This window comes from Pipistrellus kuhlii, unplaced genomic scaffold (assembly GCF_014108245.1).
Source record: "Pipistrellus kuhlii isolate mPipKuh1 unplaced genomic scaffold, mPipKuh1.p scaffold_m20_p_28, whole genome shotgun sequence".
Lineage (NCBI taxonomy): Eukaryota > Metazoa > Chordata > Mammalia > Chiroptera > Vespertilionidae > Pipistrellus > Pipistrellus kuhlii.
In genome coordinates, this window is record NW_023425527.1 from 6,181,581 (window position 1) to 6,195,599 (window position 14,019).

A 14,019-nucleotide genomic window follows, 5' to 3' on the forward strand; every position below is an offset into this window, starting at 1 on the left:
CATCCGCAGTTCAGCACACATGCGTCCACGTGCCCATCGGGATAATGGCAGGAATCCGGGCTTTTGAGTCTTGGCTCCATCACTCACTCGCTGTGTGGCCTTGGGCAAGTGCCTTCACTTTTCTGAGCCTCGGACCCCAACCCTGTAAAATGAGGATGGCAAGATCTGCTTCACAGGGTCAAGATGTGCCCGTGCACAGCTCACAAAGCCCTCAGAACACGGTGGCTTCCCTGCCCTCCTGCCCCTCTGGCCAGCTGGTGGGATCACCATCTGGAATGCTGGTGTCTTTTCTCATTCTCCCCAGGGTGGGGGGAGTCAAGCTCCAGGCCCTGGGAAAGGAGGGTCTTGACAGGGGGTCTGGGGGCGAGTGACTGGCCCAGGAGCAGCTCCAGAGGAAGCAGAGAGCGAGCCCAGCGGGTCAGAGGGCACGGGGCTGTTTACCAAACAGGCCAAGAGATGAATCATTTCCGCTGCTTGGGGTGAAAAAGGGGACAGAAATAAACCTCCCAGGAGAAAGCTGGGAAAGGCATTCTAAGGTATGAGGGTTAGGGGAGGGGGGCTGTAGGGGACAGGCTGAGGACAACACTTCTCAAGGGTCTGTGCACTTTTCTCCCCACGGAGCTGCTCTCTTCTTGGACCTTGAGTCTCACAGCCTCCTCCCTGGATGCCATCCCCTGAGGAAATGGAGCATCTCCTTCCCGCCAAGGAGCCAGAGATGGAGAGGTCCCGTTCGTTTCCCCTTTTCCAATCCTTAGTTCCAAGCCTTATGGTGGGATTTCAGGCATCCTCAGAGGAAAGCAGGGAGAAGGTACCTTCTTTCCTTCTTTCTTATTCCATGTTTTACAGAGTTCCACACCATTTCGTTTTTATTTTATTTTATATTTCTATTGATTTCAGAGAGGAAGGGAGAGGGAGAGAGAGATAGAGACATCAATAATGAGAGGGAATCATTGGTCAGCTGCCTCCTGCATGCCTCCTACTGGGGATCAAGCCTGCAACCCAGACACGTGCCCTTGACCAAATTGGAACCTGGGACCTTTCAGTCTGCAGACTGATGCTCTATCCACTGAGCGAAACCGGCTAGAGCAGAGTTTCACACCATTCAATAACAAGTTCCAGGACAGCCAGCTGTGTGAGAACAGCATTTTGTCCTCAGAGGAGTTAAATTGCTGACATCAGAGAGCCAAATAAGGGGTGGACCAGGGACCTACATCCTGAACTCCTAATGTGGCCTCAGTCTGCTCCAGGTTATGTCCCAAAACCCCACAGGATAACCTGCTCTCCCTTCAGCCCTCCCATTCCTGGATTTATTGTTTTGGGGTATTATTTCTTTTATTTTTTAAATTGATTTTTTTATTTTTTAAATTGAGAGAGAGAGAAACATCAATTTGTTTTTCCACTTATTTATGCATTCATTGGTGGTCTCTTATATGTGCTTTGACCAGGAATCGAATCTCCAACCTTGGTATATCAGGCACCCAGGCAGAACTGGCTTTTTTTCTTTTTCTTCTTCTTCTTCTTTTTTTTTTTTTAATATATTTTATTGATTTTTCACAGAGAGGAAGGAAGAGAGATAGAGAGCTAGAAACGTCGATGAGAGAGAAATATCGACCAGCTGCCTCCTGAACACCCCCCACCAGGGATGTGCCCACAACCAATGTACATGCCCTTGACCAGAATCGAACCTGGGACCCTTCAGTCCGCAGACCAACACTCTACCGCTGAACCAAACTGGTTTCGGCTAGCTTTTTTTTTTTTTTTTTCATTTAAAAAAGTATTCTGGTAAAATTCTATAACATAAAATTGGCCACTTTCAAGTGTACAATCCAGTGGCATTAATTACATTCACAATTTTGTGTAACCATCACCACTATTTCCAAAACATTTAATATATAATTGATTTCAGAGAGGAAGGGAGAGAGAGAGAAACGTCAATAATTTGAGAGAATCATTGATCAGCTGCCTCCTGCATGCCCTACAGAGTATCAAGCCCACAACCCAGGTACATGCCCTGACCAGGAATTGAACGGTGACTTCCTAGTTCATAGGTCAACGCCAGCCAGGCCCGAAACTTTCTTTTATCACCACAAAGAGAAACTCTGTAACCTACTTATGAGGACATGATCAAAGCTGAGCTCAGCCCTCGCTGGGTAGCTGAGATGGTTAGAGCATCATTCCAACATGCCAAGGCTGTGGGTTAAACCCCCAGTCAGGCACATACAAAAAACAGCCAGTGAGTGCATAAATAAGTGGAACAACAAACTGATGTTTCTCTCTCTTCCTCTCTCTAAAAATCAATCAATTAAAAAAAAAAAAAAAAAAAAGCTGAGCTCAGCCCTGTGTTCAGGAACCAGAAGCTGCTCCTGAGAGAAGAGCCCTGAGCACTGGGCCAAAGGCTGTTGTGGCTGGGCTGGGGCCAGGGCCTGAGGGGAGAGGTGGACAGAGGCAGCCTGGCTCCGGGGCTCTGCACTCAGCAGCTGCTGGGGTGAGGGGGCAGCCGGCCCTGGGACAGAGTGTCCTCTCTAATGAAGTTCCCAGGATCCCTCAGAGGACAAACATCCAGCCCTGCTCCCAGGATCACCCGCCTCTGTCTGAAAAGGAGCCCAGCTGAGACAGGGCTGGAGGAAAGCCTTCAGTCACATTCCCAGCCCTGGACCGGGCTCAAGATCCCTAGGGAACAGACCACAACCCCTTTGAAAGTTTAAATACTTTTGTCTGATAGTTTCCAAATTTAAAAAGACACACACATAATTAAACACTGCCCACAGTGATGGCCACCTTTATTCAGGGACTGCTGTATGTCAGGTCGCTTACATACATTATTCCATTTAATCTTAAATACAACCCTAAAGTACAGACTATTTTTATGCCCATTTTACAGATGAGGCAACTGAGACTCTGAGAGAGACTTTTAGTAAATGCGTCCAAAGTGACCCATCTGACATGATGCAAACCAAATGACACATATTCCAGAGGGGATTCAAATCCACGTTTGCCCTGGGCTCTTTTCATCAATGCATAAGGTTGAACTGTCTGAAGTTGACTTACAAAAATAATAACGACATGCAGTTCAACCTAATATTATGCTTTTAATAATCTCACCATCAATTTTCACGAACGTTTTCATGAACTTCCTTCTCGTCTTTTAAATTTAATTATTAATTATTTTTTAGAGGAAGTATGAGAGAGGAAGAGAGAGAAATATCAGTGTGAAAGAGAAACATTTATCCACTGCCTCTTGCACGATGCCTGCTGAGGATCAAATCCAAAACCCAGACACGAGGCCTGACTGTGTATCTAACAGGTGATTGATTACTCGGTGCATTGGACAGAGAGCTACACTCGCCAGGGCCCTTCTGGTCTTTTATACATCTTTTTATCTGATTGGGACATATTTTTCATATACTTTTATATCTTGTTTTGTTGTGTGTGTGTGTGTGTGTTTGTTTTTTACTTTCTTTACATATTAATCTGCTTTATGTTGTCTTAATTATATTATTATACTCGTAGAGGCTTCCTGACAATTTTTTTTTTAAATATATTTTATTGATTTTGTACAGAGGGGAAGGGAGAGAGATAGAGAGTTAGAAACATCGATGAGAGAGTCATCGATCAGCCGCCTCTTGCACACCCCCCACTGGGGATGTGCCTGCAACCAAGGTACATGCCCTTGACCGGAATCGAACCCGGGACCCTTCAGTCCCCAAGCCGACGCTCCATCCATTGAGCCAAACCGGTCTCGGCCTTCCTGACAATTTTAAGGGCTATGTAATGTTGCATGAGAATGTACTTCTCCTCATTGGACCATTGAATCACATTTGAGTTCTATGATAGCCCTGATGCAGCCCACCTTCAAGTGGAGGAGACAGAAAATGAGCAGAGAAACAAATATGTCTCCATACACATGGTTTCAGAGAGGTAAATGCTACAAAGGAAAACAGAATAAGGGGAAAGAGAGGGATGGAAGGTGCTATTTTATTAATATATTTTACTGATTTTTTTAGAGAGAGGAAGAGAAAGAGATAGAGTTAGAAACATCAATCAGCTGCTTCCTGCATACCTACTACTGGGGATGTGCCTGCAACCAAGGTACATGCCCTTGACCGGAATTGAACCTGGGACCCCTCAGTCAGCAGGCCGATGCTCTATCCACTGAGCTAAACCTGTCTCAGCAAAGATGCTATTTTAATAGGAAGGTCAATGAAGCCCTCTCTGCATCTGAAGGGGAGTGGAGTTTGCCCCCCAAAATATGCCTTTTTGGGATATTATTTTAAGATAATTTTAATAATTATCTTAATTTAAAAATTAAATTATGTTTTAGACACAGTAGACTCAACTGCCTAACAGAATGTAGAGGGCCTGCTACAGGAAGGAAGCTCCCAGCACAGAGAACTATGGTTTAATGAGACCTAGGTGTGACAGACAGGGACCTGGCCAGTCCCATTAGATCAAAGTCCTTTCTGTTTAAATTAAAGGCATTTGTTTACCAAGCAGTTAGTTTCTATCTCCATGTGAACTGCCTTCCTCCCCTTCGAAATCTCAAACCACTAACCCTCTTTTCTCCTTAGCTCAAGATGGCATAAACGTTAACTGCCCACTTTGTCCCTGGACACCCCTGGAGAGGCTCAGAGAGGTGACATCACTTACCCAGTTCACACTGCTGGTTCTCTGAAGCTGGAACCCAGGCTTGGAACACAGAGGGACCCATTCCCGAATTTGAGCACCATCACTGGGCTCCTCTGCCTCCAGCAGGGATGTTGAGACACCACGAATGGGTGTTTTTATATATTCTAGTTGGTAGCTTCCAAATCACTTTGGGGGAAATGTATAGTTCAATACAGAGACAAAGACATGTAGTCAAAAGCAAAAGAAGACAAAAAGCCCTATAGTTCAAGACAGTATGTATTATGAGGAAGATGTAAGTGAAGGGAAAGGATGCTTCTGGCTTTGAAGACGGGGAGGCTTCTCCAGACAGAAGGGTAGCACTTAAAACATGAGCAGAACTCAGACCATTTTGAGGAGAGAGAGCATTTAAGGGTAAAGGATCAGCAGATGCCAAGCGACAGAGGTGAGATGGTGTGGTATTCCGATCCCACTCACCCCCAATACTGATGCTCTGAATTCTCTCCCTCACTCACTGCTTTTCTCACACTACCCCTCTCCCTGGCTCATCCCACACATTTCTTTCTCTTTTTAAAAAAATAAATTTTATTGATTTTTTACAGAGAGGAAGAGAGGGATAGAGAGTTAGAAACATGGATGAGAGAGAATCATCGATCAACTGCCTCTTGCACACCCCCTGCTGGGTACATGCCCTTGACAGGAATCGAACCCAGGACCCTTCAGTCCACAAGCTGACACTCTATCCACTGAGCAAAACCGGTTTTGGCACACACATTACTGTTTTCAAATACATTTTCATTGATTTCAGAGAGGGAGAGGGAGAGATAGAAACATCACTGATGAGAGTCATTGATTGGCTGCCTCTTACGCGGCCCCTACTGGGGATCGAGCCTGCAACCTGGGCATGAGCCCTGACCGGGAATCAAACCGTGACCTCCTGATTCATAAGTCGACACTCAACCATCTGAGCCACACAGGTCAGGCACACACGTTTTTGTGGAATGAAGTGCCCTCTCTACATGCTGATGGCCTCCAAATCTGTACCCAGCACTGTCTTCTCCTTCAGTTTCAGCCTTTCACCTCTATCTGCTAGACATCTCCCACCTGATGTCTTGCAAAAATGGATGTGTAGGTTTTTTTTTAAAAAATCACGAAATAGAAAATATCAAAATGCATCATATGTAAAAACCCAAGTTTAATGAAGCAGTTGGTTGCCATGTACATTGTGGTTAAAAAAAAAAAAAAAAACACTTTAAAAAACACAGAAAGTAAGTAACAAGCTAAACATGATGACAAAGGGAGTGGGAGGAGCAGGGACATGTGCATGTGGGCAGCAAAGCCAGGGAAGTGAGAAGGAACTGGCTCCTGGGGAGGGAAGATGCCAACTTTCATTTTGAACACAGATTCTGGTTTTCAGTAAACCAGGCACAGTGGGCGCCTCTTTCCCTACCACTTCCACTTCTGGTCAAAGTAATTCTGAATGAATGCTCCAAGGAGTGAAGGTTTCCCCTCAAGCTCATTAATAACGGGCTCCCCGGCCCCAGCTGGTTTAGCTCAGTGGGCAGAGTGTTGGCCTTCGGACTGAAGGGTCCTGAGTTCAACTCCAGTCAAGGGTATATCCTCGGGTTGCAGGCTTGATCCCCAGCAGGGGGCCTGCAGGAAGCCACCCATCAATGATTCTCTCATCATTGATATTTCTATCCCTTCCTCTCTGAAATCAATAAAAATATTTAAAATAAAAATAATGGGCACCCCAGGAGAGATAATGCTTTAATGAGGAACTAACATTTATTGAACCCTTATTATAAGTCGTGTTCTCTACATCCAGTTTCTAACTAGAAGTCCCCTTAGTAGAACTGAGAGGCAGATACCTCTATGTCCATCTCACAAACGAGGAAGCAGAGGCTCGGAGAGGATGAGGACCTCAGGTTGTGCCGGTAGCAAGGGACTTGTTGCACCTTGAGAGCGGACCACATCACCTCGGAAAGCACCAATCACCGGGCTCCTTATTTGTTTCCCGTGGCTGCTGTAACAAATCGCCACGAACCTGCTGGCTTAAAATCAGGAATCTATTCTCTCCCAGCTCTGGAGGCTGGAAGTCTGAAGTAAAGGTGTCGGTAGGGTTGGTTCCTTCTGAGAGTGAATCTGTCCCACGCCTCTCCCCTACCTCGTGATGGCCTCGCTGGCTATCTTTGGCCTTCCTTGGTTTGTGTGTACATCACTTCAGTTTGTGGCTCCATCTTCACATGGCACTCATCTTTTCTTTTTTTAATCCTCGCCTGAGGATATTTTCCCATTGATTTTTAGAGAGAGGAAGAGAGAGGGAAAGACAGAGAGAAATACCGATGTGAGAGAAACACACCAATGGGTTGCCTCCTGCACCAGCCCCAACCAGGGCCTGGGCCCAGGAAGAGCTGCAACCGAGGTCTGGGCCCTTGCCCTTGACTAAAATCGAACCCAGGACCCTTCTGTCCACAGGTCAACATTATATCCACTGAGCCAAACCAGCTAGGGCTGATCACCTTCTTATAAGGACACCAGTCACAGTGAATTAGCCAGCCCCCACCCACACCCCAGTGTGACCTCATTTTTAATTTTAACTCATTACATCCGCAATGACCCTATTTGGAAATGAGGTCATGTTCTGAGGCACTGAGGAGTAAGACTTCCTCATCTCTTTTTTGAGAGATACAATTCAACTCCTAATACCTCATTCAGCGGTATAAGCCCTGAATGGAGTTTAAAAAAAACTGTTTCCTATTGATTTGGAGGATTTAGCACAAAAAGTTTACTTCATTTCTTTTTTTCTTTTTTTCTTTTTTTTTTTTTAACAGAATGAGTTTTTATTACTCAAAAAAGCTTCATTTTTAACTTTAGCTTTCTGACTCTGTGCTTGTGCCTTCAACACTTTCACGACGATTTTCTGCTCCTCAAGGAAAGCACGCTTGATCCTGTCACGGACAAAGTTAGCACATATGGATCCACCATAGGCCCTGCTGACGTGTTTTTTCGTTTTAGACAACCTCATTAGAACTTTAGGCCTCACATCACCAACTCCTTGAAGTCAGCCTGGGCACACACCCCACGCAGATTTGGGTGCTTTCTCAACCTTCTTGGTGTAAAGGTAAACAATTCTATTACCAGGGGTTCGGGACAGTCTAGTTTTGTTAGAGGCTGTATTGTAGGACATCCTCCGGCGGTATGTCAAACCCTGGACCATGGTGAATACCTGAAGTCACCGTCCCCGGAAGACAGCTACTTCATTTCTGGTTAGATTCCTACGTTCCGAGAAACTGGCTGGATTGGTAGAATTCCCATGAGTAGTCCTTGTGAGCACTTACAATCCCTCACATCTCACCGCCTCCTGGACAATATCTACCCAGCATTGGTGTCTCATAAAAACACAAATTCAGCCGAAACCGGTTTGGCTCAGTGGATAGAGCGTCAGACTGCGTACTAAAGGGACTCAGGTTCGATTCCAGCCAAGGGCATGTACCCTGGTTGCGGGCACATCCCCAGGGGAGGGCGTGCAAGAGGTTTCTAACTCTATCCCTCTCTCCTTCTCTGTAAAAACTCAATAAAAACATATTTTTTAACACACACACACACACACAAATGCACTAACTTTGCCTCCAAAAACCACCTTCCTCCTGACGTCCCTGTTTTTCACAAAACTAGCTAAAGTCTCCTCATTTCCTAGAAAGGACCCTCTCCATTCTCCTTTATGTCTCCCAAGTTCAGATCCTCAGGGTTGCCTGTCCTTTGGGAAATTACACCAGCCTCCCAGCTCCTTCCCTGGCTCCCACCTCTTCCCCTCCAGTCCAGCCTCACTTAGACACGGCATTTTCTAGAAACACACCTCCCGCCAGACTCCACTCAAACCTCGGTGGCTTCCAGTTACCCGGTGGCGCCTCACCCTGCCTGCAAGCACCTTTGGCGCCTCCCCTGCTCCCTTCTCCTCCCGTTCCCGGAGGCGGTGAGGTAAGTCCGCGGAACCGCAAGGCTCGGATCCCGGGCAGAGCTCCTGCGGGCGACCGCCTGCGGCCCCGCGGCCCCGCCCCGCGGCCCCGCCCGCGGCCCCGCCCCTCGCTCAGGGCCCACACCTGGGCGGGTCCGGAACGCGTCCGGAATCTTCTCGTGGAAAGGCCGGGCTCTTTTGGGGGCAGCGCGCCGGAACCGGAAGTCAGTGGAGGAAGATTGAAGTGTGGGGACGTGCTCGTTAGGTTCGGAAAATGAACGTCCCTAGTGTCCTCACGACGGGAGGTAGGGTCCCTGCAGTGCCGGGCTAACTTCTCGTCCGCCCCGGGCCCAGATCCAGGTCTCCTCGTGGAGCCCCCGCTGCGCTGACGGCGCCATCGAGCTCCTCTGGGTTAAGGGGCCGCGAGCGGCTCCTTCCCCGACTGGGCGATCGGCGGGGGCACGGGGGCTCGATGAGGAGGGGGCGGGGGAGAGGAAAGGCGGGGCGCAGAGCCGTAACAGCCACCCGCTCGCCCCTGGCTGCATTGCTCTCCTGTGGCCGCGAGATCAGCGTGACTTCCCATTGGTTTTACAAAAGTGTTCCTTACGTGGGTTTTCTTCTGCTTGCAGAACCGTAAACATGGTAGAAATGTTGAAAAGTGTGCAGAAGGAAGTAAAAACCGCTCTTAAATCTACCACTCCGCTAAAATATTTTATTTGGTCCCACCGGGTAAGAAAAACACTGGTGAAAATGGAGGGAAAATACATTTCCATAACGAGACATTAATTACAAAGAGACTCCTCTCAAGTTACAAATGTCAAAAATGTTAAGTAGTCGAAATTATTGTTTTAAACCCATGCTTCTTGATGGGCATAAGATAAGATTCCTAGGTAGTAAAACTTAAGACATCGCCATAAAAGTCAGAAGCTGTCTCTTGTGAGTAAAAAACAAAAAGTGCTATTAGTTAATTATATGTAGATACCATTTTTAAACAACTCATTTTAATAGTGATTCTACAGGAGAACGTAAGCTGGTCCTCTAGTACTTAAATTATGGGAAAGTCTGTGCCACTTTGCAAAGGTTCTGGTGAAGCTTCAGCTAACACTGAGGCAGTAGGACAACCCAACTTACATTTTGCTAAATTTTCCTTTTAGGGTGGTGGAGATTTTTCCCAGTACCATTAGGATGGTCCTCGTTCCAGGCCCTACATAATTCCTGCTGTCGGAAAAAATCCACTGCTCCCAAGAAAAGTACTCCCAGCGTTGCTTTTTGTGACAAAACGACCAATGAGGCTGGGAAGGCACTTGACAAGCTCTTCTCTTCGGAACAGCAGGCTTCCATATTGCATGTGTTGAATACAGCATCTAATAACGAACTTGAAGCTTTCAAATCACTTCGTGGAAGAAAGTCCATCAATCTTGTAGAGCACAGAAAAAAGTTTGGGCCATTTCAGAACTTGGAGAGTTTAATGGATGTGCCCTTGTTCCAGTATAAAACTACCGTTCAGATTTGTAACTCCATTCTTTGTCCAGAGACTAGAGTGAGAAAAAGAAAGTCACAGGAAAACCGGCTCTTGAGAAAGCTCATCAAACCAGAAATAGAAAGAGAGAGACTTAAGGTATACCCTTTTTTATTAACGTCGATTATACTGCCTAAATATTGTGAACCTACTTTGCAAAGAACTATTCTGGGCATGAAGACAGGGCTCTCGGGCAGCTTGTAGTTCAGTTGGTGGGCCCAGCAATACATATATTAATAGATAACCCACGGTACAAAGTAGCATGTGATCAATACCAAGGTGAGATATACAGGTAGTATGTGAGCCATTCAGAAGAGAGAACTGTGGGCTGCAACTGTTGGGGAAAGTTTACTGGGAGAACTCAACTGTATCTGAGGGAGAGAGGCTAGTGGGAAGAGGAGGGCATTCTAGATGCAAAACAGTGATGTAGAAGTAGGTCTGTGCAAAGTTTACTTACAAGGAATGTTGAGATGTCTGGCTGTGTCTGACAGTTATGTTAGGAGTAATCAGAAATTAAGATGCAAAGATGAGCTACGCCAAAGAGTGACTTTAGAACATCTCTCCAGCAGCATTTAATGTTATTTTCTTCCCCCCTTTAAAAAAAAATAAAAATAAAAATGTTTTTTATTGATTTTAAAGAGGGGGAGGGAGAGAGAAACATCAGTCGGTGTCCTTATATACGCCCCCTACTGGGGATCAAGCTCACAACCCAGGCCTGTGCCCTAACCGGGAATCAAACCAGCAACCTTTTGGTGTATGGGACAATGCTCAACCAACTGAGCCACACGAGCCAGGGTAGAAGGCCTGTATTTTGTAGCTATTTGGGCTTCCAAACTATTTTTGCCTTTATTTTGTAATCCTCACCAAATTTTTCTGCCTTGAATGCATATTTACCCATTCTTTAGCAGTAAGAGGGAGGTAAATATAGAATTACAAAATGTTCCTGCTTATCTCTGTATCTATAGGTCATGCCAATGTATACTGTCTGTGTTACTACCATAAATGAGCTATTTGGGAGTGAGGTGAAACCCAGACTTGGCACAGAGCCAAATCCATATATCCGGTTTTCTATTACACATGTCCTCTTAGAAGGCACCCTGAACTCAATACATTAAAAAACAACTCATCTCCCCCAACCTTCCCAAGTTGGCCCACCTCCTAAGACCATCTTGATTAATGATGCCATATACAATTGAAATACAATTGGAGTTACTGAAATACAATTGGAGTTATCCTAGGCCCCTTGATCATCTTGCATAACAATTTTACTCCCATTATCTCTGATTTCTTTCTTGTCCTTCTCATTGTCACTGTCTTAGATTCTTAATACTTTGTCATATGACAGGTAGGTACTAACACAAATCCCTACCTCTAGTCTATCTCTTCTAGTCCATCTTCCACACAGCTGTCCGTGATCTTTCTGAAATGTAAATCTGTTACTCCTGAATGGTATATGCTTTACTGGTTCTCTGTGGCTCTCGGTTAAAGCAAGTTATTTTTTGCAGAAGTCTGTGGCCCCCTCTGCCCTTTTCCCACTTGTACTCTTTAATCTGCTGGCTGAGTCTGAGGTGTCAAACTAAGCGGACATCTCGGTGAAATAACTTCCCACTTAGCATTTTACTCGTTCTCCTAGTCCTCCAGTAAGTCTTTCTTGACCACTTCTTTTCTCTGGAGTGTAGTGATGGCGTTTCTTACCATGTATGGCTGTGTTCCTACCGTGTTTCCCCGAAAATAAGAAATCCTCCGAAAATAAGACCTAGCGCATGGAAAGATAAGACATCCCCTGAAAATTAAGACCTAGCGCAAATTTGGGAGAAAAAAAATTAATATAAAACACTGTCTTATTTTCGGGGAAACGGTAGTTTCCCAGCATCTAGCAGTCCCCAGCAACATTTGAATGCCTACGTTGAGCTATGTGCTGAGAAATGACTGCTACTAGTTACCTTTTAATTACTCCTGCATGTCTTTAACAATTCTGTTTATAAACAATAAATATATTTGTATTATGTAAGCTAACTTGGCTTTCTGAGTTTGTAGCTTAAATTTTGTATCTGTTAAAATGTTTACACTTGTCATGAAACCAGCCTTTTTGTTTTAGGCGGTAAACAGTATCGTATCCATCGTTTTTGGTACTCGGAGAATTGCCTGGGCTCACCTGGACCGTAAACTGACAGTGCTGGACTGGCAGCATAAAGAGTGCTGTCACTTGGTGAGAGGAACATACACATCATCTGTCTATTTAGAAGAGGTAAGGCAGTAACACGTCCCAATTCCCACCCTGTACAGTTGAATCTACTGGTCCTGAAAAGAATCTAATAAAATAGTAAGAAGAGATTCTTTTTTGGTACTTATTACTCACCATTCCAGTTGTTTTCCATCATCAGTGACTTTTTAAAAATTTAATATTTCTTCATTTTTTTTTTTTCAAGAAATGTGTATGTCAAAGGCAGATCCTGGGGGGGAAAAACAATGCTAAAGTTGATTCTAAAGGTTATAGAATTTCATCACTATATTTGGAAAGCTTATTTTTTAAATACTAACATTATGTCATTTGAGTCTGAAAGTTTGTGAGATGGGCAGTAATTATCATCCTGATTACAACATTGAACTGTTTCGATCAAGCACCCGATGCAGCCAGTCTGTTGTCAGGGTGATTGATTCTAGGCTAATTATTCTAACCCTATGCTGTACTGTAGAAGTTTTTAAAAGATTAATAAAACAGTTTTAACTAATCTTAGAGTCAAGATAGATTTTAGAAATTATGAGCCCATTTTACAGATGAGGGAAGTAGTACTTAGGACTAAATGGTTTGTCTTAGCTTATCTGGTGCCCGATAGAACCATAACCAAAATTTGGCTGTTCTGATTCTCCCATAAAATGCTTTTTCAATTACTTCAAAATTGTCAGTAGCAAAATAGTGTAAGTTATGTGATTTTATTTTTAAAATAGAAGTGGGACAGAGGGGACCCAAACAATAAAACATAATGATTTACTTTGCTCACTTATTTTATTTTGTTCTTTAAAGATTTCTCCAGTCGTTTCAAAGATGCCCAAAGCTGACTTCTATGTTCTGGAAAAAACAGGACTTTCCCTTCAGAACTCAACTCTGTTTCCTATTCTACTACATTTGCATATCGTGGAAGCCATGCTGTATGCCTTATTAAACACAACCTTTGCCCAGAGTGGCCAGCATCAGGTACTGAGCATGAATCGAAATGCAGTGGGGAAGCACTTCCAGCTGATGCTCGGAGACAGCCGCACTAGTGGGAAAGAGCTAGTGAAGCAGTTCCTCTCAGACGCTGCCCTGAAGGAAGAGCCTCGGGTATTCTTCCCATCGGATAAGATAATCCACTACAGACACATGTTTTCAGCTACTGACCAATACAGAATAGAAGAGTTATATGATTCATTATTACAAGCTGTTGCCTTCTATGAATTGGCAGTGTTTGACCCCGAACCTTCAAATTCTGATCACTAATATATAATCTGCTCTATTTATTAGCTTTAAAGTTATAAAAAATATTTTAAAAAAAAGATTTTTGACATCCATGTTAATGGAAAAGAAAACATGGTTTGAGTGTATTTAATGTTTAAAGTCAGATTTTTGGCTATTGAATGGTTTATACAATAAGCCAAGGCCAAGTCCATAAATATCTTTGTGAGATTTTATATCTTTTAGGTTTAAGTGTTAAACAGTAAGATACCTCTAAACAGTTTAAATGAGAAAGTTATCTTCCTTTAAAAGCAAATATCATCTATATTAAAGAATTGGCTGAAAAAGAATGAATTTTTTTGGATGGTGTTCATCGTGGGAATAAAGATAAATATAATTGATAACACAACTTGTGGAATCTTATTTTATAAATGGAACATGGTTTGATGCACTGCCTCCAAAAGGTGATTTTCATCAGCTCCATCT

At 44.2% G+C, this 14,019-nt stretch overlaps 2 protein-coding genes and 1 pseudogene across 3 annotated transcripts in view; 1 reads left to right on the forward strand and 2 right to left on the reverse strand.

Annotated features, from left to right (window-relative positions):
• Positions 1-6,161, reverse strand: part of ADAP2 (ArfGAP with dual PH domains 2) — a 28,213-nt gene extending 22,052 nt beyond the window's left edge. Inside the window, exon 1 of the mRNA XM_045587374.1 lies at positions 6,151-6,161. The gene's annotated coding sequence lies outside the window, so the exon portion shown is untranslated. The remainder of the gene's footprint in view (positions 1-6,150) is intronic.
• A 1,278-nt stretch (positions 6,162-7,439) lies between these two features.
• On the reverse strand, positions 7,440-8,029 carry LOC118728045 (annotated as a pseudogene). Its single transcript, XR_004990766.2, has one exon. The product of XR_004990766.2 is annotated as a 60S ribosomal protein L34-like (transcript).
• Positions 8,030-8,782: 753 nt separating this feature from the next.
• On the forward strand, positions 8,783-13,937 carry TEFM (transcription elongation factor, mitochondrial). The gene is made up of 4 exons (XM_036454224.2): positions 8,783-8,886; positions 9,736-10,199; positions 12,199-12,348; positions 13,126-13,937. Exons 1-4 carry the CDS (start codon positions 8,856-8,858, stop codon positions 13,576-13,578), a joined length of 1,098 nt encoding a protein of 365 aa, XP_036310117.1. The 5' UTR covers positions 8,783-8,855; the 3' UTR covers positions 13,579-13,937.
• Positions 13,938-14,019: the final 82 nt, after the last annotated feature.

What these genes read in the sequence shown, in the direction of transcription:
- TEFM (XM_036454224.2), top strand. Translation starts at nt 8,856, where the DNA reads ATGAACGTCCCTAGTGTCCTCACGACGGGAG. An exon ending in TAGTGTCCTCACGACGGGAG is followed by an intron (nt 8,887 to 9,735) that starts GTAGGGTCCCTG and finishes TTTTCCTTTTAG; the next exon opens with GGTGGTGGAGATTTTTCCCA. An exon ending in CATCTGTCTATTTAGAAGAG is followed by an intron (nt 12,349 to 13,125) that starts GTAAGGCAGTAA and finishes TGTTCTTTAAAG; the next exon opens with ATTTCTCCAGTCGTTTCAAA.